The sequence below is a fragment of the Molothrus ater genome, chromosome 1 (genome assembly GCF_012460135.2).
Source record: "Molothrus ater isolate BHLD 08-10-18 breed brown headed cowbird chromosome 1, BPBGC_Mater_1.1, whole genome shotgun sequence".
NCBI lineage: Eukaryota > Metazoa > Chordata > Aves > Passeriformes > Icteridae > Molothrus > Molothrus ater.
This window is the reverse complement of record NC_050478.2, coordinates 47,174,362-47,201,746: the sequence shown is the minus strand read 5'-3', so window position 1 is coordinate 47,201,746 and position 27,385 is coordinate 47,174,362. Positions and strand designations below refer to the sequence as shown.

At 38.4% G+C, this 27,385-nt stretch overlaps 1 protein-coding gene across 1 annotated transcript in view; it reads left to right on the top strand.

Annotated features, from left to right (window-relative positions):
- The first annotated feature begins 4,701 nt into the window (after positions 1-4,701).
- Positions 4,702-27,385, top strand: part of DPY19L1 (dpy-19 like C-mannosyltransferase 1) — a 44,409-nt gene continuing 21,725 nt past the window's right edge. Inside the window, exons 1-10 of the mRNA XM_036404746.1 lie at positions 4,702-5,143; positions 6,044-6,112; positions 11,201-11,225; positions 11,745-11,832; positions 12,476-12,613; positions 17,471-17,591; positions 19,151-19,244; positions 21,163-21,220; positions 24,740-24,831; positions 26,270-26,369. Of these exons, the coding sequence (XP_036260639.1) occupies positions 4,858-5,143; positions 6,044-6,112; positions 11,201-11,225; positions 11,745-11,832; positions 12,476-12,613; positions 17,471-17,591; positions 19,151-19,244; positions 21,163-21,220; positions 24,740-24,831; positions 26,270-26,369 (1,071 nt within the window). The 5' untranslated portion in view covers positions 4,702-4,857. The remainder of the gene's footprint in view (positions 5,144-6,043; positions 6,113-11,200; positions 11,226-11,744; positions 11,833-12,475; positions 12,614-17,470; positions 17,592-19,150; positions 19,245-21,162; positions 21,221-24,739; positions 24,832-26,269; positions 26,370-27,385) is intronic.

The window sequence follows — 27,385 nt, the reverse complement described above, 5'->3', positions numbered from 1 at the left end:
TAGATCTACCTAAAAGGTTCTCAGAATTTCTTTCCTGAGATTATAGTGTTTAGTAGCCCTTCTTTTTTTCTTCAGAGCTGCAGGGAAGCACTTAAGGTAGCATGAATATATGGTACTGGAAACTGAAAGCAAAGAAATAAGGAAAACTCTAGGTGGAGACTAATTAGGTTTTCTGAGTCACTAATGTTCTTCAGTGTTATTCTGGCAGCAGGAAGTTTGAGGCTTATAATCAACATTACAAAAACAAAGGAAGTAATTTCCATGTCAAAGATAGAAGGGCTTTTAGGACCTCTAATTCAAAATACGTGATTTTTTGTTTCCTTTGTTGTTGTTGCCAGGGTAGGCAAGCTAGGTAAATTGTTCTTATTCATTTCTAGTAGAAACAAGGTTTTGGTTGTATGAGCAGTTAGCCACACAGACACAGATAATCCACTTCTACATAGTGTTTTATATATAAAAAAGTTAAAGTTAATGCAACTGCAACTTGAAAAGTGAGAGCAGACATGTATGAGCAGACATGTGCAAGCAGAGATCAGATTACTAACCTACCAGGAGCATATTCTCCCCTCCTCAGAATATATGTGATGTATGTTTAAAGGGGTTAGCTCAAGGGTTGTATCCTGCAGAAAGTGAACTGGTCCCACAAAGCTGTTAAATAGGACAAGTTACACACTATAATAGTTTGCCACTGCATTCTGCTGGTTTTGTTTTTCCCTAGCAAATTCCTCCATGTACAAACTCCGATGGCAATCCTGCATCTTTACTTCTACCTTACGAGACTCCTTTGTCTTCTGCACTCATATTCAGCCTGGTCTTCACAAGAAGAGGTCCCAAATATTAATGTTTTCCTTAAGATCTTCCTGTAAGTAAGAATTTTTCTGCTCTGTGACTGAAGCTCGAGTAGTATAAATAATGAGTTAAGTCAGATATGGCCATATGGCATGGAGCTCAAAACACTCTAACATCCTGGTTAGTTACCTGAGGCTCTGAGCTCCACATTGCTGTAGCTCTCTTGCTGTCAGCACTAAAAATAGCTCATTTAATGCTAGGTTGAGTACGTCTAACCATGCAGCAGTCACACAGTGGTTTTCTGAAGAGACATACTTTCTAGAACATGCCTTCATTGCATGCTAACCTTGGATTAAATGAACCAAGGAAAGGGAGCCTGAAGTTCCCTAACTTGCTACAATGCAGTCCTGCTATTATTAAGTCTGCTGCTGAACGTGTGAAAGTGTGGGGGATCAACAGAAACTTCACAGAAGCAAAGCCCTGTGGTAGGTGGGAACGACAGCCTTGTCACAAAATCTACAGAATTCACTCTGAGGCAGCTCCACTGGAACAAAGCAGAGCAGTACACGAAACATCATTACAGACTGAAAAAGGGAGTCTCTACAAGCACCCTTATTCAGATCACCTTGAAGGTGACTGGAGAGAGAAAGGGTTGGTATTGGTAACAAGCTAGAAAGCAAAGGTCTCACTAGAGGCAAGAGAAAAAGAGAGAATTGGTGTAATGAAACAACACAGAAGATGAGGACGAGTAGGAGGAGGAATGCCAGCTCTGGACTGTTTGGTAATGAGGTGTGCCCATCCAGCGTCCCGAGTTACAAATGCTGTTAGAGAACTAGGAACTGCCAAGGCCAATGTGCTTCACTAGCAGGGGTTTATTCCTGAGGACTGTGAATTATTTCTGCTGACAGTGTGTCACAATCACTATCCAGCTGAGATTGCTGATATCTGTCACAGTGATTTGGAAATATGAAGGGGCAGTCCAGTGATCATAAAAAATGTCTGAGCAAAGAGATAGAGAAGACCTAGCAGAAACAGAAATATCATGTTCCAGAATGTGCCTTGTCCTGGGACAGCAGAAAACTGGAACAAACTCTTAGGGATTTTGCTTTCCCTGGACAGAAGTCAGGACAATCTGATTAATATGATGTCTCTCCTCTGTACTTGTATAGGTCTGTCAGCACCCTTGAGAGTTGAGAAAAATCTAATTTATTTTCAGAGATATATTTCTTTCCTTCTCTTCCTTTTTTGTTATAAACAGAAAGATTTATTGGAATCACTCCTTTCACTGTAGTGTGCAGGATTAGTAATGAGCTACACTGTCTGAAACGTGATGCTGGATATTAAACATAGCACTTCTCAAAAAAATATGCAATTCCTGTGATGATATAAACCCAAGCTTTATTTCTTACTGCTTGTATCTTACATATTGAAATAAATGTCATTTTATTTTTAGAGGTGTACTGCTCTACTGCAGCTCTTCTGAAGTAGTGTTGGAGGTTTTCTATAGCAATTCATGCTTGCTGAATATGGGCACCTTTACATTTAAGAATGTGATGTTCTGTTTTTGCACACTTATAGTAACTTTTAAAACCTTTAGAATTGTTTAGTAGTATGTGCCTTTGTAGCCAGGTTCTGTGGGTGGCACCTGTTGAAATAAATTGCCTGAAGAGTTTTATTAAGAGAAAACAGCCTGAAGGTAATTGATCTGCTGCAGGCTGGAGCAGGCCCAGTTAATCTCAATGGCTGAGCCATCCCACAGCAATTTTATGAACCTTAATAATATCAACCTTCAAGTTTCTAAATGTTCCATGACTCTATTGATTTTGGCAAAAATTGAAATATAGGTTACAGGAGTTAAAAATCAGCAGAACATATCATATTGCTCTTTTTCTATGCTGGTTATGTACAAAACTCTATCTGGAGCCTGTACCCTTCAATCACTCAGACAGCAACAACAGAGTCCTCTGGTTACTGAATTTATAACAAGGCTACTCAATTAAAATCAAATACAAAGAAGAGCAGATTGTGGGACTTTTTCTCCTGAAAAGCAGGTGGGGAAAATAGTATGTAGTCCTCAAACACTTGAAAGGTGTTCCTTTTATGCCTTCATTTATATTTAGTATGTAATAAGGACAGATAAATGTTTCTTGCAATATGAAACTGCCACACATAATTCATGTTGGAAGAAGAGCCTGGGTACTCAGGAGACCAGCTGTCTTATATGAAAAATTGTATTTCTTCCTTGCTTGCTTTTTTGAGATCAGTGTAATACATGTCCTTTGCAGTTATCTCCCCAAAACAGCTAGTGGTAGAAGGGTGATTCTTCCCCAGCAAGAAACAAAATATGGGCCAGGAGGACTTGGACACACAGGATTTCTGTCAGTCCCACAGGCTGCTTTGTTTAGTACCAGGTTTATCTTCACAACCTTATTGGGGTGTCAACGGCCTTACTACTACCACAAAGACAGCAAAAGCCATCCTGTTCTTGCACTTCCATTCCCTCGGTAGCTGAATCTGAACCAAAATTACTTTCCTGGGCTAACAATGTAACAGTTATCTATCTGTTAAATAATTTTTTTAAAATACCTAGTATGGTACTTGCCACATTAGACTCAAACCCTGTGTTTCACAGGATAGGATTCATAAAAATAATTAGGAAAAGGGGATGGACATAGGTTGTAAACGTTTTAGGAGAAACCTACATTTGTCAGAGGAAAAAAGTGCAAAGGCTAGAGAAAGTAAACAGAGTTGAATGGAAAACTCAGACACTGAAAACTTCTCTGAGCAAGAACATAAAATGAAGAGTGCAGAGGGATAAAGAAAGCCTGAAGACAGCAATGAGGAGCACCAGGGAGGCAAGGAATAGGTACAGTCAAGAAAGATAAAAATAAGAAGAGGTCAGGGAGGAAAGAGTGAAATGGATCTGTTTGGAGAGGCTGCACTTACTGAAGAGGTTATACCCTGCTATATTTAATCAACACTACCAAAAAGTGGTATTTAAATTATTAATATATCCCTATTGGATGAGCCACTGTTTGAGCGCTGTTCTGTGCTGAGTAGGAGAGCACAAGGAGGAGAAACAGCGGCTTTGCTGTAGCTGGGTCTTGTTCCAGAGTTGTGCTGTATATTCACAGCTCTTCAGAGGAGTAATTAGAGTAGGAGCTTCAGGGATTGCGACTGGGAGCTCCTGAAGATAAGTGCTCTGGAAAAGTCACGAAACACCTCATGTCCCAAGGGGCCATGTAACAGAGTTTATGTGCAACGGGGCCTTTTAACCCCTGAACCCCAAGCAAGGGTTTGGCTCGATCTGCAGGGCGCTCATGGGCGAAAAGGCCGCTTTGCAAAGGCAAATCCACAATAGAACTCTAGAAGAAGGAGAAGGAGGAGGGGTGTTCTCTGTGGTGCGGAAGCCCTATAGGAGGTAACAACGACACACACAAGTTACCTTCTGCGTGTTAAAATTTTGGGCATTTTGGCGGGGGGATGAGTGCAGCGCACTTCTGGAGCGGACTCAGTTTAAGCAGACGGTATCACAAAGCGGAACGGCCCGGAACGGGAAAGGCAAGTGACAGAAACACCGAGAGGTGTCGAAGGACGAGGCCGCAGCAGCGCGGAGGGCAGGCCCGCCCGCACGGGACCGACGGCAGAACCGCAGCCAGCCCTCGGGAAGGAGAGGGAAGGAGTGAGCGGGAAGAGCCCCGCTCTCGCCTCCTCTTTCCCCTCCTCCTCCTCCTCCCCCTGCTCGCCGGGCTCCGGGGCGGCGCGTCCGTGAGCGGCGGGGCGGAGCGGGGCCCGCGGGAGCCGCTCCCCGCCCCGCCGGCAGCGCCGCCCCCGCCCCCACGTGTCCAGCCGGGCGGAGCGGGCGGCGCTGGCGGCGGCGGCGGCGGCGGAGCGAAGACCGGCCGCCCCCTCGCCCCGTTACTACGAGCCCGCCGGCTGCGGCTCCGCCCCGTGGCCTCCGGGCCCTGCCAGGGGGTGGGGGAAGCTCCTCGCTGAGCACCGCCCCCCTCGGCTCGGCTTCCCTCCCCTCCGGCACGGCGCCCTGGCCCCGGCGGGGACTATGCGGAGATGGTCGTCCCGAGCCGAGGCAGGAACAAAGAGTCGCCGCCGCTCAAGCCCGGGCAGCAGCAGCAGCAGCAGTCGCCGGGCGCCAGCCGCGGCCGCCGGCCGCACTCGCCCGGCAGGCAGGGCTCCGGTGGGGCCCGCGCCATGCGGAAGGGAGGCGGCGGCCGGCGGGGAGCCAGGGGCGACCCCCGGGGACCCTACCGGGAGGGGCCCGCGGCGGACGGGGAGCGGGACGTGCTGGGCCGCGGCCCCCTGAGTCTCCTGCGCCTCTGCGGAGAGCGGCTCCGAGGTAAGGTTGCTGCCCCGAACCCTGCCCCCTCTCCGCTCCCTCTGCCCCCGCGGGGATGGGAGCCGGCCCTTCCGCCCGGGGGAAGTGCGGCGGGGCTGAGCGCCGCTTCCCGTCCCTCTTTCCGGCAAGTGGCGGTTCCCTTGCCCCGTGGCACGGGGCGGCTTTTGCCGGGGAATGGAGCGCCGGGACGTTTTTCCCCGGGAAGCAGCGGTCGGGGTCCGGCGGGCGGGAAGGTGCCTCCCGCGGCGGGGAAGGAGGAAGGAGGCGGCGGGCGGTGCCTGGCAGTGCCCGGGGCAGCGGCGGCGAGGTCGCGCTCCCGCTCTGCCCGGGCCCCTGCTCCCCCTGTCACTGCGCGGGGACGGTAAAGAGAGAGAAAAAGGACGAAACCCACACAAGGGGTCGGCGAGAAACGGGGACGAGGGAAGGGGAAAGGGCTTTTTACCACTTCAGCATCCTTTGGGGGAGAAGTGGGGAAGCGTGCTGTTTGTGTAAGTAACTCTTGCTAAAAGAGTCTGTCTGGTGGTGTTGACTATCGCAGCTTGCGGTGCTGGCATGACCAGCTTATTTCTGCTGGAAAGCACGGAGGGTTCAGTGTTCTTTAAAAGTCTGACTTTCTGCTTGAGCGAATTTGTCAGTAACATAGCTGTGTAGAAATTCCCTTTTGACAAGTTATTGTGTCAAAGTTATTTCAGAAATTAAAAACCTGATGATTTATATAGTCACCTTAGTAGTATATCTGTGATGTTTAAAGCTTTTATGTGTAGTTATGAACTTGGTGTATGAAGTTGCAGCATTTTTGGGGTCAAGATTTTTACATAAAACTAATGTTGCAGAGCTCAGGTTTCCTTTTATAGACTCCGTGCTTAAGTGATGCTTAAGGTGCTTGTATTCTTTTGGCAGTATTTGTTGTCGACAGAAAGGCCTTCATAACAAAAGCTGATAGCAACATCTGGCTCACGTTCTTTCTGGGTAAGTAGAAGGAATACATCGAGGGGGGAAACACTGATCTCTTTACCTTTCTTTCTCTGTAATTGTAAATTGTGTCAAAATGTATTTGGAAATACAAATTTGAAAAGGAGAAAACATAGCTGATGTTGAAAAGGGACAGGAAATAACTTCCTACCTGGTAACTTTTGGAAAGCTGTTACTGTAGCAGTTGATGGAGGAAAAAAGGGTTTTTAGGAAAAAAATTTCCAGGTGTTTACATATTTCTTCTATCTAGTCATTAATTTATAGGGAAAAAAGAAGGCAGCAACTCTTATTAAGTAATGTAAGAACAACAGCTTGTTCAGTGGAAGAACATACAGTTGTAGAGGGATGTAAATTTGGATGTTGTTATCTTTGGCAATATTGTTGAGTAAATAATGGCATGATTAATGACCAAAGTCTTGAAAAAAAACACCTGAAGTATTTGCAAAGAGATGCATTCCTAAATTTAACAAATGTTAGGTAATAGCATATTTGTCAGCTGCACCATTAGATACACCTTAAAAGGTATTCTAATAAAGACTTCCAGGGTATTCCAAAGATGCTGGTACTGTTAATCACATCACCAGGAGTCCTGGCTGCCGGAGGGAGTTTCTTCAGTTTGATGAATTACATTGCAAAGCAGTAGCAGGGAAACAGCCCTTAGCTTACAAACTAGTTAATGAATAAAGTGTTCCTGAATTGCTTTACTTGCATCTGTTTATTCAGCAGTTCCTGGACTCATAGTTACTTAAATGACTTAGGAATGTTTAAATGATGGTCGGAATTGAGAAATGCTTTCCTCTGATTGAAATTTGAGAGCAGATTAGGGAGAGAGCTTTATAATTTCTGGAATTTGAATTTGTCCATGAAACCCAGATAACACATTAAATATTTCAGGGAGTTTTTTTTTTTCAATTGGAGTAATAGCAAAGTCTGTACTAGCATACAGTATTTGCAGTAGCAAAGAATGTACATTTACTAAGTATGAAATAGTGAGTTTTGATTAAGTTTAGTGGAATTTGAATTTTTGTTGTCGCTTTGCTTAAGATTTAAGGCCCATATTTTAAAAACAGAGGCTCCCACAGCTGGAGCTAGTTTAATTATAGAGTGTGAATTTTTTTCTCTTACAAATTATCTCCCAATTTATGTGCAGCAGTAAAGTTGTCAGACTTTCAAGGATGCTCTCATACAACACTTCACCCTATTATGTTGTTTGGGTTTTTTTCATCATGACCATTGACTTGAGGCCTTATTCCTAAAGACATCCTTATTATATTGCACAGAATCTCAGAATGTAACAACTTGACTAAGCTGCAGAAGTAGTCAATGCTTGCAGGTTCCTCATTGCTTCCAGTTCTGCTGTATTCCTACTTGGTCGTTTTGTGGATATTTACAAAATATGAATCAGTTTATTGTACCCTTCACACCCTGTTGGATTATAGTGTCTCAGCATTTGTTGTTCTCTTGGTAAATAAAGCCAAAGAATGGCTGTATTCTTCAGTATTTAATTTCCAGAATTAGAATCCTTTTTATATGCCATTCATATTGCTTTTCTTAGAATAACACGCAGACAAAAACAGGAAATCTATCAGATTTTACATAATAACCCTAGTCTGCAAAAATCTTATCATATGCTTTGGTTTTAGGGCTTCTTAGGCTGGGTGAGAAAATGGCATCTGCAAGTTCAAGTACATGGTAGCTGTGTAAGTGTCTGTAGCATTAGGACTGTAGTGTTCCCTTCCTGTCCCCTCCTTCATTCCCTCTCCGGTAAGGACATTAATGAGATCAAAGGGTGGTAATTTGACAGAGCTGCGCTGCATGTTTTCCATCAGAAACTGGCTTAATGCAGTCTGTTGAAAAATGCTGATTTGGACTTAGAGTGGAAGTCTATGAATTAAGCCCATTGTCTCTTGAAATATGAGTAATTAACATTAATTGCTGTGTGATTATGAGAGGTCTTTGCTTTGTACTTATAATAGAACGATACTGTGAAAATGTATATGAAATTCTCCAAAATAACTGTGAATGTATTTACATTTACTGCATTGACTTTCAATAAAGCATTTACTGAAGGGAAGAATCAGATTTAAAGACATTGTTTCTTCTATGAAATAAGTGGTATGTCTGGATGTGAAATGTAATTTCCATAATAATAGTTAATTTATTTGCATCAATAAAATACTGCATATTTGCCTTATTTGGAACATGTGAATTTGAGTTAATGAACAATACTGGTAGCTAAGATGCATTGGACTTTACTGTATATTCTTAACATGTGATCTGTCTTAATTTTTTTGTTGTTTTTTATAGCTGGTGTGTGTGTATATGCAAATGTATTTCAGTATCTAATCTTACTGGGAATCTTGTGAATGTTGCTGAGAAATAAAATAATGCCTTGTGCACATGTGTAACTATTAGTCAATAAGCAGTAACTAAGAAAGGTATGGGCTGCTCTGTTTCTTTCCATACAATTGCTGCAGAACATGTGGGGTTTTTTTGTATGAAATATGGTTTGCTGCATTGCTGATAGAGCTAATGTGCTTACCTGGAAATCCGTGTCATATCAATGCCTGCTCTTCTGAAAGACATTTGCAGCTTTCCATGAAAACTAATGTAAACGTCCTTAGTATAAAAATACCCCTGCAGCTCCTGAACCTTTCCTAAAACATTAAGTTCTGCTTATGCCAAGCAATTTTGGTGATTTTTTTTTTTTTTTTTTAGAAAGTATATAAAAAAGGTGAAGTTCTAAGTGAAAGATTGAGGTCTTCATTTTCTAACTGGAACCCAGTTGTCTGGGTCCAGTCTTGTCTTTGAAAAACCTGCTTCAAGTGATAGAAGTGGAGCTGTAAAACTCTGAGGGAAGTTTCAGTGTAGTGTAGTGCCACCTCACCTGCTGTGCGAAGTGTTAAACATGAGGTCAATGTTGTTAAATTGTACCAGCAGCTTGTTTAGAAATTTTTTTAGGTAATTTTTTGTGTCTTTTTCTTTTTTTGTTTTGTGGTTGTAATTTTTTATCTTACCCAGGTTCATCTTGGATCTCTTCACTTACAAAACTTAAATTTTAAAATTAGGTCATAATGCAACACACTGCAGTTAGGAACCTTGTTGTGACCAGGATAACAAGTACTGGCAGTAGCAGCAGCACTTCCAGCCTCTGTGTTGGGAGGACTATGTGAAATATATATATATATATATATATATATATGAAATATATGTTGGGTTTATATACCAGGGCATGAAGTGTACATTAAGTCCACTCCCACTCCACATAAATTTAGTGGATTTGCAAAGGGTTTTTCTTTCTCTTATCCCTGCTGCTTTTCAAAAGCAGACAAGTCAAGTCTTGTAACATGCAGCCTGAACAAATGTACATTCTCTAACTCTCAGACTATATTCTGCATCAGCATGCAGGCATTGCTGTGTGCTTTACCAATGTCCAAGCCCCTTGATTCCTTCCACGTCTTCAGAGTGGCAGCAGCAGTGTCTGGGTGCCAGAAGGAGGGAACGTGTTTGCTAGTCAGCACCCTGGAGAGGGACACCCTGCTCAGCACCTTTCTGGCCACAGCTGCGCCTAGGCAGGGAGGGTGATTGTCCTCTCCATTTTCTCTCTGCTCCATACAGCCTATGTGAATAAGAGGGTTCTTCATTAACAATAAAGATTTTTGTGTGTTAAAGACAACTAGACTGCCAGATCTTTCTCTGGCAGAAAGCCTAGAGGGCAACTGAGACACCTTCAGTCCAGGAGGAGCACTGTGGTCCCTCAAAATGCCTTCCCATTATCCCTCACTCAGGCAGGCTTTGCTTCCGTGGTAGGCTGCATTTGTTGCCAGCATTGCCCAAGCTAAATGGAGTGGTTCCTTCTCTCTCTGGGTCTTGTAATGCTCAAGGGGTCAGAGACCTAGGCTGTTAACTCACTGCTTTATCAGCATTTGTCTCTTCCCTTTGTCCCTCAGACTACCCTCCTTGTTCTGTATCTACATGGTAGCAGTGCAGATAGTCTTCAAATGGACAAATGGAACCTAATTGTGCACAGTCTATCATTTTTTAGCAATTACAGTTTCAATTAGATTTGTGTTGGTTGTCATGGTCCATTTGGATTTCTCATCTTTACAGCACATATGCTCTATAAATTAAAATTTATTTTATGAGTCCATTAGGGAAGAAAACAAACAAACATGACTAACAAGGGCCAGTCCACTTTGTACAGGCTAGTCTAACATAGGAATTCACTGAATCATCATTTAAGGCATGAGGTTTTGAACTTAAAAGTTCTCTAGTTCATAGCTCAACTTGAAGCTTCTAACTTGTGCACCTCTCAGCAAAATAATTACCTAGATGATGGCGAGAGTGTTCATCCTTCCTTTTTCATCATGATGCTGTATCACCTGGGAAGCACAAAAGCCTCAGGAGTCCAGCTGCTGCTGGATCTGCTTCAGAAACTTTTTTGCTAAGCTTGTTTTCACCTTAAAGTTTCAAAGTTTGGTCTGTAGCATTTCCATGACTTAGCAGATTCTGAAGAAGCTGCCAGACAATCAATACGCCAGGAAGTGCGGGTAGATGGCTGCAGGAGACAGCAGGCTGCAGGTGATAATGGCTGCAGAGTGACCTTAAGCCCTTTCAGGCCACCAGGTTCTGCCTGTTGGTTGCCCTTGCTCTGACCTAGCAGTCAGTGCTGCTAATAGTGTGCTCCAGGCCTTAGCATGAGTTAGTGAAAATCTGAGCAGGAACTGAGTGAACAGTCACAGTAGGTGTCATAAAAATTCTAAAAATATTTATGCTTATTAAAAAAAAATGTGTTTAATTCAGTTTTGTTGTCGAAAACTGAAATGTGTGCATTAGATGCTGGTGGGTCAGCTTGAATGATGCAAGATGTAGGTGGAAACGTTGCCTAGTGCTGAATACCACAGAAAATTTTCAAAGACCTGGCTGTGGAGGTGTAATTCAGATGTTCACATTCTTCTGTTTGCTGGGGTCTTGAGTACCTTCTGTGCATATCTGAAGTAGTACTGCAATTACTGCAGTGAGCACATTTTCATGTTCAGTTATTTAAATATTTGAGTAACTTTGCACCTTATGTTTCCTTTACAGCTGTTTTCGCAGGAGTCCTACATTGGTAAGGTTAAATTTATTACTTCAGAGTAATATGGTATTTTAAAATAATAAAAATGTAATTTTTAGCTATTTTTAGAGAAGACGTTGGGATAATTTATATTTATAACTTTCCTCTCAAGACTAAATTATCTTTGAACTGAATAATTCTGTTCTTGTGAAGATAACGTGAAAGGTTTCTTAAGCCTGTTCAGAGAAGAGTGAAGCCTGCTTTTCAGGTGAAAAATTGCTGCTTAATCCTTTAATGTCTGCACTTTAATTAAAATACATTACATATATATAATATATAGCATTATAGTATTGTTACTAATGCCATAATAGAATTTAATTAATACTCTTTGTTCATTCTTCTTCAATTTGAAATTATCTGAATAGATGAGGATATTGGTATAATATATGAATAAATTACAATAGCAGTTTGTAAGTAAACTTTGAGTATTCATTGAATGTTCTTTGCTATCTATGACTTAGTACATATTCTAAACCTCTTTATTCCATTTTAATTGTTATTATTTTTTGGCAGGTGTCACATAACAACTCTTTTTGAAAATGACCGTCATTTTTCTCACCTGTCAACATTAGAAAGAGAAATGGCTTTTCGCACGGAAATGGTGAGATTATGTTTCAGTGTTTGGAAAACTTCTGTCTGTAATCTGATCATGGGCTTTCCAAAATGTCTTAATACATTCTGCAATAAGTATGCATATTGATCTCTTACAACTACTGTGCATTACACTTTTATGTGCAAAGTATTTGTGTGCCTTGCAGCTGATCCCTATGAATTTATCACTTCACAGTTCAATTAAAATATAATCTAAAAGTACGGTTCTGGAGGACCCAAAATACAAAACTGCAAGTATCTTATACCTTGCTTTCAGTTATAATCTTCTTATGCAGCCTTTTTTGTCTAAATATTTTTTCAATTAATATATGTTGGCATATATATATATATACACACACATGCACACCTTTTATCTGCTTTTATTTTGAGAATTATGAAACACTATTTAATGCGTAGTTACCAGCCCAAATGAGAGATTGCCAGGTATGCTATGAAAACAAGTGGAAGGAAACCCACATCACTTGTTTCAGTGTGACTAATAGAAGAGATTTGAAAAACTGGATAGTCATCTTCAATAAGCCTGTCCTGTTTGTTATGTTACAAAATTTGTTTAAAAATGAAGCTTGTATGTAGTGGTTCCCGAAGCAGAAGTGACATCTTTAATTGTAAATAATTAATCTGTTCTCTTGTAGGGTCTTTATTATTCCTACTTCAAGACCATTATTGAGGCACCCTCATTTTGGAGTGGAGTATGTGCCATTATGAATGACAAACTAACTGAATATCCTTTAGTGATTAACACCTTAAAAAGGTTCAATCTTTACCCAGAGGTGAGTTACGTTTTTAATATAATCCCTTCTGCAGATCTTTGGTTGTTTTAGCTTTGACTATAAATTTGTAAAAGTTACTTTGGAAAATGTATTTGTAAAGATACAGTGACTAATGAAGTGTTGCTTAAATATTGTATTTCAGTTCCAGATTTCAAATGAGAAAGTTACTTCATACATTATAATCAATCAAACTTCAAGTATTTTCAATTAACTATGAAAGCTTTCTAGATCTTAGTATTTTGTGCCCAAAAGTTGCACTTCCTGCCTTTTTTTTTGTTCTTTTCCCTGAAAGCAAGTAGGTTGCTGACATTATATACTTCAGGAAATCAGATGTATGCAGTATCAGTAGTACGTGACAATAATGACTGAAGTGATGCAGGTTGCAAGAGATTATTTTGTTTTCCATTTTTTGTAGGACACATGAAACTGACAGAACCAAGCACATCACAGTTCACAGTGGCTGTGAAATCCTTGGGTGATAATAATTAGATGTTGCAGAGGAAATTGCTCTGTGGAGGACTGACTGCTGTTGATTTGTGCATACTTAATGTTAGACTTATTACCTGGTTAGATCACATTCCTCTGCTTTTTTGTCAGTAAAAAGAACATGTGTTCAGAATGTGTTCAAAAGAACATGTGTACAGAAATGTTGAGGTTTCTGTCTCTTAGGGTTTTGCCAGCGTGTCTCAAATATTTTGCAAAGGGAAGATTCCTTTGGTTAATGTACATTTCTGTAATTTCAAGTGTCAGCAGCAGTTTATTTTTATGAGAGCCAACTAATAATGGCTGTGATCGTTGGGTACTAGCTTTTATACTCATTCTGCTCTGTTGGAGCAGAGCTGCTGTCAGGAACTGTATGTGTAAGAGTTCTTGGTGTGCCTGTATTTGTACAAGTTGCACGTAGTGGTTTCATTTCCTTCTTAAGTCCTTGCTCTGGAAGAACTAAATGCTATGTAGATGAGCACGTTTTTGTTGCCCTCTCACTTATTTAGGATGTGTTTGGAATTTTTTTCTAATTCCAGATGGATTGCAGTTCAGTTCTAGAAATGACCTATTGTGAACATCATTTGAATACTAAAGAGTTATTTCCTTTAGCTGAAGAAGATTTATTGACTTCAGCTATAGTCTGACTTTCAAAAATCAAGGGTTACTGGTCAAATCAACTTGTTTGTAAAGACTCATCAGTATCATCCTGAAAGATGACTAAATAAATTAGATGGTGGAATCAAATATAGTGGCTGACATTCTATGAATAAGAACGCTGGGTTGATGACAGTGCAAGATGTGTAGGTTTGTCTGTTCATTCAGATTTCTAGGGTTATACTGGCTCGTAGAAATTGGTGATAAGGTATGAATTCATTCATCTTTTCTGTGCCTGTGTGGGGATGAAAAGCAGACAAATAGTCTCCTCTACTCCTTTCAGTCATTTACTGCTTAATGTCTAGACTTCCTGTAAATAGTGCTTTGGGGTTTTTTTTAAGTGCATTTCTTGAGTACTCCTGTTTCCACATAACTGTATTTATAAAACTGTCAATAGGTGCAACTTGGCATTTGAAATACGTTGTCTGAATTTATAGAATTTTCTCATGATTATAATGGGGCTGGGTGGTGAGAAGATGCTTGTGGATTCATTTGTTTGCAGTAAAATTTTTCCTTCCGATGCTCAGTATCCAATCATGCTTCCTGAAAGTGTTTCATTTCCTGTTTGATATTTTGGGATCTTTCCAGCTCTTTAAGCCCATTAGTAGCACTAAGGCTGAATTCTAATAAAATGTTTGTTTGTTTAATGGATATTAAAATTAAATTCATCAAAACCAATCTGGAAATCCCATTGCTAAATAGGACGTTAAATTAATTAAGAAAAGTAAAACAATTCACTTACATGTACAGCCAGTACTAGCCTTAAAAACTTCAAAAAAGAAGGAAAAAAGTAAAATGAGTGTGTAGTAATCAATACATCATTTATGTAAATTATACATATAAGCAGTTAAAAAAAGCTATCAAAAGCTACAAGGTTGTCCTTGTAGCTGTACAACATTAAAATTCAAATAAAGTTGATTTTCCAAATATTTGCTCCATAGTCAGGTTGTTCTAGTAATTGTAGTGTTTTAATTTCTGATGAAAAATGGTAGAGAGATAACATGTTAGTTTCTGTGGTGGAGAGATAATGTGTTAAGTTTGCTCTCTGTATGTTCATTGTTATGGAACAATTGATATTTTTGTGTGTGGTGGTGATAATGAAGATGTGAGTTGAAATGAGGAGTGTGTTACAAAGATCCATGTAGTTTGCTTTAAAGTGCACACTCAAAGGCAACTAGTGAAAGGGCTTAACTTTTCTGCATGTTCTTTTGCAGCAAAGGAGTGGCCTTGTCCACAGAGCACTCCTGGGTCTGAAAGCCAGGCTTTTGTTTTCCAGGTTCAGCGTTTACTGCCTCATCTGATACAGAACAGTAGAAATTCCAGAAACATCACTGTGCTCCAACTGACCTAGCAATTTTGTGCTGCTTACTGATTTGTTTCCATTTCTATGCCCATGTTAACTGTTTCATGTAAAGCAGCTTTTGGCAAAAAATAGATTCTTTTGCTTGAAGTACTTAGCCTGATACCTTTTTAGGGAGTATTCACATGTAAAATCTGCAGCAGACACAGGCACTTGTGGCATAAACAGGTTAAATTGATAAATTAAAAACAGGTTAAGTAGATAAATTAGTAATTCAATTTTTTTTTTGTTTTTTTGCAACATTTGGCAAGAATGGTTTATATGCTTAGCTAATGTCAGCTTCAGAACTGGTGATACAAATATGCCATACAGATGTCCCTAAGAAAGGGACATTCAGGTGATAAGAAGAAGGACACTGATTTGGTTCTCCAGGCCTATTAATGTCTGTCTGGATATGGGCAGTGTCTGGTTCATGTATGCACATGTGCATTGCCAGAAGCACCAGGGCATGGATGTTCAGAAAGCTTCCAGGAATTCAGGATACTGTACTTTCTAAGGCACAATGTTGAGGCACGGAGTCTTGGTCTAGGAAGATGTAGTTATATTTAAAATATACAGGATTTACATTGTGAAGGTCACAGATGAAGTGAGCCATGAAGATTGGAGCCTTGATATTAAAAATTAATGAATTTTAGAGTCCCAGAACAGTTGAGATTGGAAGGGTTGTCTGAAGGTCCTCTAGTCTCAGCACTGCTCAAACCAGGGTGTAGAGCAGGTTGCTCAGGGTCATCTCCAGTTTCAATTTGAATATATCCACCTCTGTGGAGATTGTTCCAGTGTTTGATCACTCCCAAATTAAAAAAGTTTTGTGCTCATTGTCTCATCTCTTGTCAATGAAAAAGAGCCTGTCTCAGTCATCTTTATTCTATGTCCTCCTTGTCTTGGGCAGCGCACAGCTGAGCTCAACACCGCAGATAGGGTGTTAGCAATGCTGAGTAGAGGGGAAGAGTTGCCTTTCTTGTCCTGGTGACATACAGCTGATGATATATTTGTCTTTTTTGCATCAAGGGCTTGTTGCTGGCTTAAGTATAAATTGTCCACCAGGACTCACAGGCCCTTTTTGTGCAAAACTGCTTTCTAGGCGGTCAGCTTCCATCTGAACTGGTGCACGGTGGTGTTCATTCCCAGTGCAGGACTTTGCATTTCCCTGTTGGGAAGATTCCTGTTGGTCCATTTCCCCTGCCTTTTGGTGTCCCTCTGAATGGCAGCACAAGGATCAGTCGCTCCTTCCAGTGTTTATCCTGCAGATGTTCCCTTGTGCCATCATCTAGTCTTAAGATGTAGAACAGATTGGCACCAGATTAAAAAAATATCTGCAGTTGTCTCCTTATCTATCAAGACAGTCATCTCAGAAGGTTATAAATCTGGGACAGGTGTGATTTCACCTTTGTAAATCTGTGCTGATTGCTTCAAATCACTTTTTTGTCCTGTGTATATTTGGAAGTGGTTTCCAGGAGGATTTACTCCATCCCATTCTCACATGCATTGTCTGTTTTTCCTTCTTGCCCTTCTTGAAGACAGAAGTGACATAAAGAGTTTTATTAATTGTATGGGGAATGAGAAGAGAGAATCATCTTTCTTATATATGTTCTCTGTGACACAGGGCAGAGGCAGCTAATACTGCAGTGGTGAAACATATTGTCAGTCTGGGAACCCTTGGGTTATAACTTTCAAAGCAGCTCAACTGGAATGGCCACATTACTCATTTATGAACTCTATAAAGTCAGTTATATCCTGACAGAATAGCTTGGTAATGTTATTAACTAATGACTTTGCTGTGAGATGAGTTCTCATTTTTGCTGTGTGTAAACTACTGATGTTTTCTGTGTCAGGTGTTGGGATTTAGTTGAGTTGTTGTTATAAGAACATTACAGCATTTGCATGGAAAATGGAAATGCTCTCTTACATTGCATCTGGAAGCCTTTGAATGCATGCTTAAAATTAAGCTGTCAAAATTTAACAGACTAAAAATCCTAAAGATTTATTCCACTAATATTCTTGTGAGGTGGAAAAAAATTGCCTTGAATGGGTTCACTTTCATCCACTGTCCTCTGTCAACAACATTGGTGATTTTAATATCTTGATAAACAAAAATACTCAAATGAGGAGCCTTCCAGACAATGCAATACATAGGGTTGGTTTTTTTCTGAATATTGCAGCTTGATGCATTAAATTATTTTCGTTATAAAGCATCTGAGTATCAATAGGCATAATTTTAGTCTGTTAATGAAGTCTGTTAGATGCCTCTAGGAAAAAGTGCTGAGATAAATCCTGAGTTTGAAAATGACCCTGGATGAGAGCCAGCTGTCATGAGGTGTCGCTCTGGGCAGAAACTTCTAATCCTGTTTTCACCCTAGGTGGTCCTTGCCAGCTGGTACCGCACATATACCACCATTATGGATTTCCTTGGTGTACCAACAAAGACATGTTGGACTGTAAACAGAGGAAAAGGGCTTAGTCCTGTTGAAAGCTGTGAAGGTAAATTCTGGTTTATCATGGTTTCTCCTTGGAAGCATGCACTTGTGGCTTTATGTATTTCAGAAATAATAAATATTCCTGTGTTACCAAGGGTGAAAAATGTGGGTTTTGCTTATTAGATAACTCTTCTGGCCTAGATTGAATTCCTATCCTGGAGTTCAAAACTTCACAGTTATGGTCTGAGCCTTCATAATGTTGGGTTGCTACAAAGAATAAGATGTCCTAAATGTAATTGGAAGCCTACTGTAGATGTATTAATTTTTGTAACTTCTGAAGGATCCCAAATACATTCCAACTTCCTGCATTTCAAAATTTCCTCCTTCAATTTTTGAGATTTTTTTAGAGTACTCTTACCTAGTGATGCTGCTGAGAAGAATCCTCTTCCTTACATGCACTGCTATTTAGCATAAGAATTCAGCATAAGAATTTCAACCTTAAACGTTGATTTGACACTGTGCTCCAAAGGACATTGCCACTTTTTTTTTTTTTCCCACGTTTGAAATATTGGCTTGTCAAGTAGGTATTAAACACTAAAAGTACCTTACCGAGAAGTGCTTTTGAGGTGTTCTATAGTCAGTTCAAGCTGAATAATAGATGGTAGTTTGTGAAGTTGTTTCATTTTATCATTTAGAATGCCTTTGTGTGATGACAGGGTAGTATTTTTCCTTTGCACAAAGGCTGTAAGAACTTCAGAGCTTGAATGGGTCACTTTCTCTAGTTTTGTAAGAAGCAATAAATGGTGTACAACCTTTCATTCCTGTTTTTCATGAAAACAAAACCAACAGAAGCACCAGCTATTGAGACTACTGTGTTTTGTGAGCATATCATCATCTTACTTTAGAAAATTGTCTTGCTGTGTTTTCAGCAGTGGGGAATAATCAGTTCTGCATATGAAACTGAAGTTTTGCTGCCATTCACTTTAATGAATAAGGCTTTTTAATGCTGTATTGCTGAAATGATTAGAGCCAGGAGGGTTTAAAGAAATAGTGGGAAAGAGAATAATGGCAGAAGAGTGAGCACAGAAGTGTCTGTTAATGAATAAATTGAAAGACTTGCATTACTGGAAAATATCTTGGCTTATAATGAAACAAAGCAAAGAGTGTTGTGTGTGATATGTTTAAAGATGGGTTTACTCCTGCAAGAGATGGAAGTGTGAGTCTAGGATTAACAAACCTGTTCTAAAAAGCTCTATGATATAAAAATGTAGTCTAGAGAATATTCTTAGCAGTATTTCTACCTTCTAAACCTCACAGATTTTTCTCTGCAGTTAGTGCATCCCTCTTGGCTTATTCTGTCACTGACTGCCCCAATGTTGTATCTACCCCTACTCTTCCTGGTTTTTTTCAGAGCTGTGGTCTCCTGATTGAATCTTCACAATAGTCTTAATGACATCTACATTTTTTTTAAATTGTCTCTTTCTGTAGATACACTGAGATACTATACTGATAGTTTTTATATGATACAGATATATTAAGATAGTATACTGATTGTATGGTGCCTTATAACCAATATGGCCTTCCTTCTATATTTGACAACATATATTAACTGTTTTTTGTTAGGGTTGGGAGACCCTGCTTCCTTTTATGTTGCTGTGATTTTTCTGTTGAATGGATTCATGATGTCACTGTTCTTCATATATGGTACATACCTCAGGTAAGGCAGTTGAGACTGGGCTATTTAGTTGGTATTAGCTGTTAGTTTTTAGACAAAATTTGAGAAAGTGAATGTAAAAATATTTTTATGGGATATTGATGATTTGTTTGTACAGCAGTAGTGCTTTTTTTTACATACACATTGTCAATAAAAATTACTGAAATAGAGAAGCTTTTTTCTTAAAACGATGATGCTGCTGAAAAAAAAATTGTCAAAAATTTTATTGAGGCTGTATCTCATTGATACCACGGGGTTGTGGATAAAACTAGAAGTTTATATGTGTTTTAAACAGCTTTTGACACATTTCTGCTCTTAAAATTATCATTGTGACTCATTTTTACAACAAGTTGAATGATGGTGTACTTTTAACCAAGACTGGGGTTTTCCCAGTGCTCTGCTTCAAGTTGTATTTGCATGTATTTCCATTTTAATGTAACTGAGAAGGCAAAATATTTTTTGACCTAATGCATTCTTTTGGACAAATTGTATGCACTTCCTTTTTTCTATAAATTTGTGTTTCCAGTATCTGTCCTTACATTTCAGGAGTTGTAATACACTTCCATACAAAAATGGATTCCACATTCAACAGAAAAGCAGAAGTGGAAATATGTTTTCTGTTTACATCTGTTTTCATGTGTTGGTTTTGCCAAAAAGTGAAAGGCAGCTATATTTTCCTAAGAGATGTGATTGATTCCCCCCCCTGCCCCCCCCAATTCATTTCTGGCTTCATTGTCATGGGTTTTACTTCTTTCTCAAGCATGTGCTGATAAAATAAGGAATAGCTCAGGGCAGACGCTGTCAGTAAAAAGAGGAAGTTGCCTAGTGCATGTTTTGAGGAAGTAGGTAAACTTTGAATATTTGTCTCGTTAACTTGTAATATTTCTCTTAAGGGAGTTATACAGAAATTCACATTTTATATATGAATGCCATTGAAAAATCAGTGAGCTCTTTCTTTAGAAAGCATAGACCTTGAGTTTTGTTTCTGGTTTGGCGTGTTTTTTGGCAAATTTTTATTCGGTTTCTAGGGCTAACATTTTTAATGTTAAGCATGTTCTTATTGTCATTTTGCATTTTAGTGTTGAAGCTTTTCAAATTTATGGGATGTAAATTTGAGTTTTAAGTGCACAATACCTGGAGATTGGTTTAGCACTTGGTATCTTTAATCCTCAGATTTTGTACCCAGAACCTACTGATTCTGTTTGACTTGTATATTAGTGATGGGTGAAGGATCTGAAAGGGTTTTTAGGTTGGTTTTTTTTTTTTTGTTTTGTTTTTTTTTTTTTTTTTTTGTGTGTGGTTGATTTTTGGTTGTTGTTGTTTGGTTTGGGTTTTTTTTCCCAAGAATCTTAACAGCTGGCTGCTGCTTTGGTTTAGTAGCAAAAATGGTATAATCTGTCATTCAGAGTAGTAGTGAACTTGTGTGCACAAAAAAATGTTCTTTGCTTTATATCACATAACTTGAGCAATTACAAATCTGTTCAAACAAATAGGAACATTTTCTATTGCTCTTTGGAAATGGGAAAAATCTAATTAATATCTTTGGGTTTACTTTTGCTATTTATTCAATAGGTGAATTTGATTGGTATGGAAATGTAAAAAATACATTTAAGTCAAGGGGCTTAAAAAGCTTCCTCATGTTAACATTGCAGTATTTCACCTAACATTATTAACATTAAAATTGGTGTTCTGCGAAAAAGAGTTGATGTATGAAGGACTGATTTGCTCTGAAATAAACCCTGTCTGACTAACTAGTATTTTAATATTGTATGTACTTTATTGATTGCCTTCCCTTGATGTTTGAAAGCTTTCCTCCCTTCCCCCCCAATAAAATTAGCTGTACACAAGTGCAGCTTCACATTTTTTAAGCAACATTGGCCATGATAAGATTCTGTTGTACCTGTTTTTCTTCTTTTCACAGTGGGAGTCGCCTAGGAGGCCTTGTTACTGTGTTGTGCTTCTTTTTCAATCATGGAGAGGTAGGTTTCCCTCTCCCACCACTCCTTTTTTTTTCAGTTATTACTGAAGTTTAAGCTAATCCTCATTTCATTAAATGTAGTGATGTTGCTTATTTATTTGAGATTGAATTTAAATAACTTAAATTCAATTAAAATAAATTAATAAGACAATTGAAAGCAAAATAGACCAGGACTGAAAAATACATAGCACAGTCCATTGTCCCTTTAGTGCTTAAAATAAAAAATCAGAACAGAAATATATTGTAAGTTGGTCCTGAGATTGAAACTCAGTAGCACAACAACTTCAAGTTTCAAAACATCAGAATACTCTATTTTCGTGCCCATACCACACATAACCAGGCTACATTTACTATATGAGTAAGCTTCAGAAGCTTCTTTAAATTGCTGTATATTTTACTGGAAATACAAAAAAAAGTGCAAAAGTATTATTTATATACTGTACCCAGGGTACACAGAATTTAGAAATAGTGTATGTATGTAAGGGATTCCAGTGCTAAACTTTAGTAAGCTGCATTGCAGGAAAGAAAAAATAAAGGAACTGTCACTTACATCTCCTGTGTAAGTTAATGCTGTTCATGTCATTGTTTCATATTTTGGAAGAAAAATCATAGCTTTCATTCTTATTCCCTTGGGATGTTTTCTTTTTCTTAGTGCTCATTTTATGAATGGAAATTTGTAAATAACTTCTAAATGGAAACTAACTACTTATAATTTAGTTTAGGGTTGAATTTATGTTTTGTTTTCTTACTTTACTGAGCTGAACTTGGTAAAGAACACTGAGTTGTAAGAATATGTATTGTACATAACAGAATTAGAGATGCTTCCACTCACAGTAAGCTTTGACAGTTTTTTAATGAAACAAAAATGTGTGTGATACAATGGCTATTTTATTTTCAAGTTTCATTGGAAATGTCTTTTCTTTAAATATCCCCCATGTGTGCATGGGGGATATTCAAGAATTTAAGCATATTAAAGCATTGTCACCCATGGATGTTGAACTACCTGGTTGAGAACAGGTAAACATTAGAGTTCCTAAACTTATTTTTTGTGCTCTGTGAGTATAAATATGGCATTTTATGTGGATTTCTATTCTAAATGGGATCCTGAAGTGAAATGATGTTTCATCCTTTGCTAGTGAATACTAAAAGAATAGGCAGTGTTTTCCAAGTCTGTGAAGGTGGTAAGTGTAACTTCAGAAAGAAATGTATTGAAAACTTCAAGGTAGTGGTAGCAAAAAACCATTTATTTCACTGTGGTACAGTGCAGTTGTTTCCATAGGTGACTGTAGGAAAGCCTCTTTCTCTGTGAATGACTTGGGGAAAAGGCACAGTAAATGTATTTTGGAGAAATGTATGAAAGCAGATCTGCATAATTCTACACAGATGTAGTCTGGGCTTAGGTGGGGCTTAAGGAAGTCAACCATGATTCAAGCTCAACTGCATGGATTGCTGGAGGACAATAGGAAATACTTGCAGAGGTGCAGTGTTGGATCTCAGCTGGCACTTTTGTGTTTGAACAGTAGCTGAATGGAACAACTCAGACTTACTTGATATTGTTGTGTATATAGGTATGGTAGTAGCTGTAGTTAGAGGTGCACAGGGGCTCTCTCCTCATGGGGTGCTCTGTTGAATGCCATGCTGTGGGAGTGCCTGTGTGTGTGGAAGAAAAGCCCAGCTCTTTGACAGGCTTGTGATTGTGTGCAAATCATTTTGTGTGGGTCAACAGTGCGTGCAGTCCGACTAGACCAGCTGCCAAAAATTTCCTTTCCTATTTGGGAAGGATAGGACTGAGCTACACAAGTAAGTATGATCTGCAACCCTTGGTATCTCAGCTCTAATGCTGAGACGTAAAAGTAATATGTAAAAATGCTCTCTGGCTTTGAGCTAGTGACCCTAAGGCTGTATGTTTTCGTTTGTACCGTGCTTGTGCTACTGTGTTTTAATGATTTCAAACTTAGACTAATCTGATATATTTCTACCTGAAGCAGAGTGAGTTTACAGCCTTGATAAATCATCCACAGATGATTGAGTTTAGCATTACTTTACAAATATAGAAAAGTAGTGTAGCTCAGGTTAGTCAGTCCACTTCTAAGGTAATGCTTCCTTTTTATGGTTGTATATGTTCATCATTTTTTTCCTGTCTTATCTTCTCCAGTATCATAAGATTTGGTAAACCAAATGTTGCTGTAGTCTTGAAAAATATGCAAAATGACTACACTGCTTTGGAATAATCATGATTATATTTAATGCTTATTAAAAAAAAATTAACTCATCACATCTGTGCAGTCAGCTGAGGACAGCATATTAATACATATATTTATGAAAGTTTTTAATGATAATTGTTGCAGCTTTTACAAAGAGTGCTTCTAGATGTCAGGGACTGTGATTAATGTGATGCGTTTCTGTCTTTGCTTTTATTTTACACTGTTAATTTAGCATACTTGGGAAATGGCAAGACAATAAGCAAGAATTATATCATGTTGATTTTAGTGACTTGCTTGGTAAAACAGTATTTTATAAAATGGTTTAAAGATTCTAGGAAGCAAAGGAGAAGGAACATTCTGGCAACAGTATCCTACAGTATTTTCATAGATTCATTATAGTCTATGTTAAGATTAATTACATTTTTTCTCTTGTAGCTGTAAAGAACTTCTAATTTTTAATGCAAATCTCTTGATAGCAAATTTAAACCTGTTTTTTTGTATGTCAAAGTACTCCTGTAAAGTTGTATTTGTTGTTTTTTTAAGGTCAGTGTAAGCACTTTATAGAGAGTTGAATATAAACATTGGAGACAACAGTTGTAGCTGAGCCATTTCCATGAGGCCCATTATTTATTTGTCATTAACCCCCTTAATTAAGAAATTAATGAAACAACTAGTTTAGTTGACTTCAGTGTACTATGCTTTGCTTTTTATTAGGGTTAAAGAATGGAATAAATAAGTTATGTATAAGTAGTATAGGGTCTGTATGAATTTAATTTCATGATTTTAGTGTACTGGCCTGTTTTGTAAGGCAGCTTCAGATTTTATACTTAATGTGCTGTTACTGATAGAAATTTGAAATGTTTATAACCTAAAGAACTCTAGCAAAATGAGGAATATATGGCTTTATCCTTCAGATCATCTCCCAACATACTGTCTCTGTCTAAATGTGGCAAGTCACTGCATGAATTTGAGAATTATTTACCTAGAAGAGTTGATTATTTCAGCAAAACCAGGGACAAGTAGCTGCTGTCCTGCTTTTTTTCTTGGATATTTTCTAGCTGCCACATTTCATTTTGAAAAGCAGTGCTCTATTTTAATTAAACAGTGTATATTAGGCCCCAAGGGTGGAAGCCACTTCCTTTTCCTTCCTCTTTTCTGCTTCCTGGCTTGTCTTTTTAACATTCTGACTAAAACCTCATGTAGCTTGGTTTTTGCTTTATTGGAGTATCTGTTGTCATTCATTTTGAAATACAAATGCATGGTTTTATAGAAATATATCAGTGAATGTCACCATCTAACCCAGTTCTTATTTTCAGTGCACTCGTGTCATGTGGACTCCACCTCTTCGTGAAAGTTTCTCGTACCCATTCCTTGTGATGCAGATGTTGCTTTTGACCTATATTCTCAGGTACCTCTCAGTTTATACTGGGTCTTTACAATGCTTTAAAGAAACTGATTGTCACAGGACATTTATTTAAGTGCCTTTATTTAAATATTTATTTAAATGCCTCCCTGTGCTGTAACAATGGTATCATTAACAGAGAAACTTTCCTGTGGCTGTTACATTACAGACGCTGCACCAGTAGAACTGCAGTCGTATTACTCACTTATTAAAAGGAAAAACTTTGCAACTTGAAGACATGATTAACATAAAAATCAGAATTACTGTGTTGACAAATACGTGTCCAAAGTAAAAATCAGAGTTTTTTGGTTGATGTCCCTTCCTTCCCATGAGAAACAAGCTGATACTTCATCAATTGGTTTTGTCCCTCTTGGAGAGTGGTATGTTGGCTGCACGTAGAGTAAGCCCATGCTTTGCAACAAAGGATGCTATAGGCACCCATAAGCTAGTATGTTCTTGCAGTTTTCTATGACTAATTAACTAGTCTCATTAACTAGTTCAATGATTTAGAGCAGTCTAATTACGTTAATGCAGGGATGCTCTTGAGTTCATTAGCCGTGCTTTTCCGTGATTATTTCTGGCTTGCAACATGATTATTACTGTCGTGCCTCTGTTTTAGAAAATAAGCATGACCATTCATACTTAAGGGCTTCTCCACCAAGTCCATTGCATCAGATTTACAATGTATTTATGATTTAGTTGAACTTAGTACTTATAACCACCAATTTTCCTTTATTAGGTCATACTGATTTGTAGTTATTGATGTTTAAAGCAAAAGTATTTCATGCTTGTCACTAATTTGTGGATTTTATATGAGGAAAAGATATGTGCTCTCTAGAATTTAGTGAAATTTGAAACATGACATTTCTCAGAATTGAACTTGAATCAACACAGGATTAAATATTTTAAATAGCATTTATTTCCAGACATGAAGAATAGACTGGGGTTTCAGTTACAGATGAGTTTCATATACTTGTCATTGTCTCCTTCCCTGAAACATCACTCAGGATTCCTAGCAGAAAGTAAATATGGAAGAAATGTGAGACAGAGGAGTTAAATCACTTTCAAATGCAGACCATTCTGAAACAGTTGTGATTTCAGCTGAAATGGAAATGGTTGTGACCTGACTATAGAGTCATCACAAGAAGGTGAAGCACTTGCAAATGACATGCTTTGGCCTGCTCTACTGCATACTGCCAGGAGAAGACTTGTTTGGTAACCAGTGAGTCATCAAACAGTTAAGGAATCAGAGCTGTTGTCATGGAAACTCAAGAAAAAAAGATATTAAATTTACTTGGGCAGTGTTGTTTGTAGTTGATCAATATTGCTAGCTATCTTCCAAGGTAGCTGTGTTTTTATTGCATTTTCTATTGTACTTTTCAATTATATGCAAACACCTGTGTAATTGTACTTACTGATGCCTATTCTGTCTCTTTTTCCCAAGGATTCCGAGTATTAATACAGGAAGCTTGATTGCACTGTGTGTTTCTAATATCTTTTTCATGCTTCCCTGGCAGTTTGCTCAGTTTGTTCTTCTAACTCAGGTAAGCCCATATTCACCTCTAAATAGCCTCTTTGTCTAACCTGGACAAATTGACTGCTTTGTATAGACAGCCATTGAATTCACTACTAGACTTTCCTTTTTAGCCAGATTTCATTCTCGCTGTCAGGAAAGATTCTTACCCTTTACCACATCAATCTTGCTAGTCTTTAGTTTAAAAGTTGACTGTTTACACCTCTTATCATTCTGTCTCCAGATCTAAAAATATTTACTTTTCCCACATAAACAGCCTCTAGCCTGAGATCAGTACCTTAGAACAAGAAAAAAAAAAAACTTTGTCTTTTGAAGCACAAAAATAAAAGGCATTGATCAGGCTGTTAAAAAGTTTTAAAACCAGTGTTTGCATGGCATGTAATAGCTGGCATGATTGTGCATGAAAGAAACTTGTCACTGTAACCTGTTCAAGAAACTGAGCCTGAAATTTGAAAATTCAGGTTCACTTCATAATTTCATTAATTTCCCATATGACTTTTAAGAGGCTGTCTAATCCATAAGTCAACAGGCCTTATTTTCCTCAGCAGCAAATTGTGGATGTTTCCATACTTTGCTGAAAACTTTGAATTAATGAGTAATTAGTTTGTGGTTTTGACTGGTATATTTTGGGTTTTTTGGTTTTGGTTCATTTGGGGTTTTTTGTTTGTTGGGTTTTTTTTTCCATTTTTGTTTGATTTGGTTTATTTGGTTTGGGTTTTTGTTTGCTTGGTTTGGGTTTTTTTGTGTTTGGGTTTTTTTTAAATGTTGTTCTAAATTTAAAGTTGAAAGGTAATGTGTTAGTGCTGTATTTTGGTGACTTGGATTTTTATAAAGTTGAATACTTATTTCGTAAATATTCAACTGTATTTGATAATTCTTATTTAGAGCACCAGAACAGGATTTTTGAAAGAGATAATTATAAAAGACCTAAGTACTTAGCAAAAACTAGCAATAAAAGTTAATGATTGTTAGAATAATCTATTCTTTTGCATGAAGGAGTACACCAGTGGAAATTGTTTTAACTTC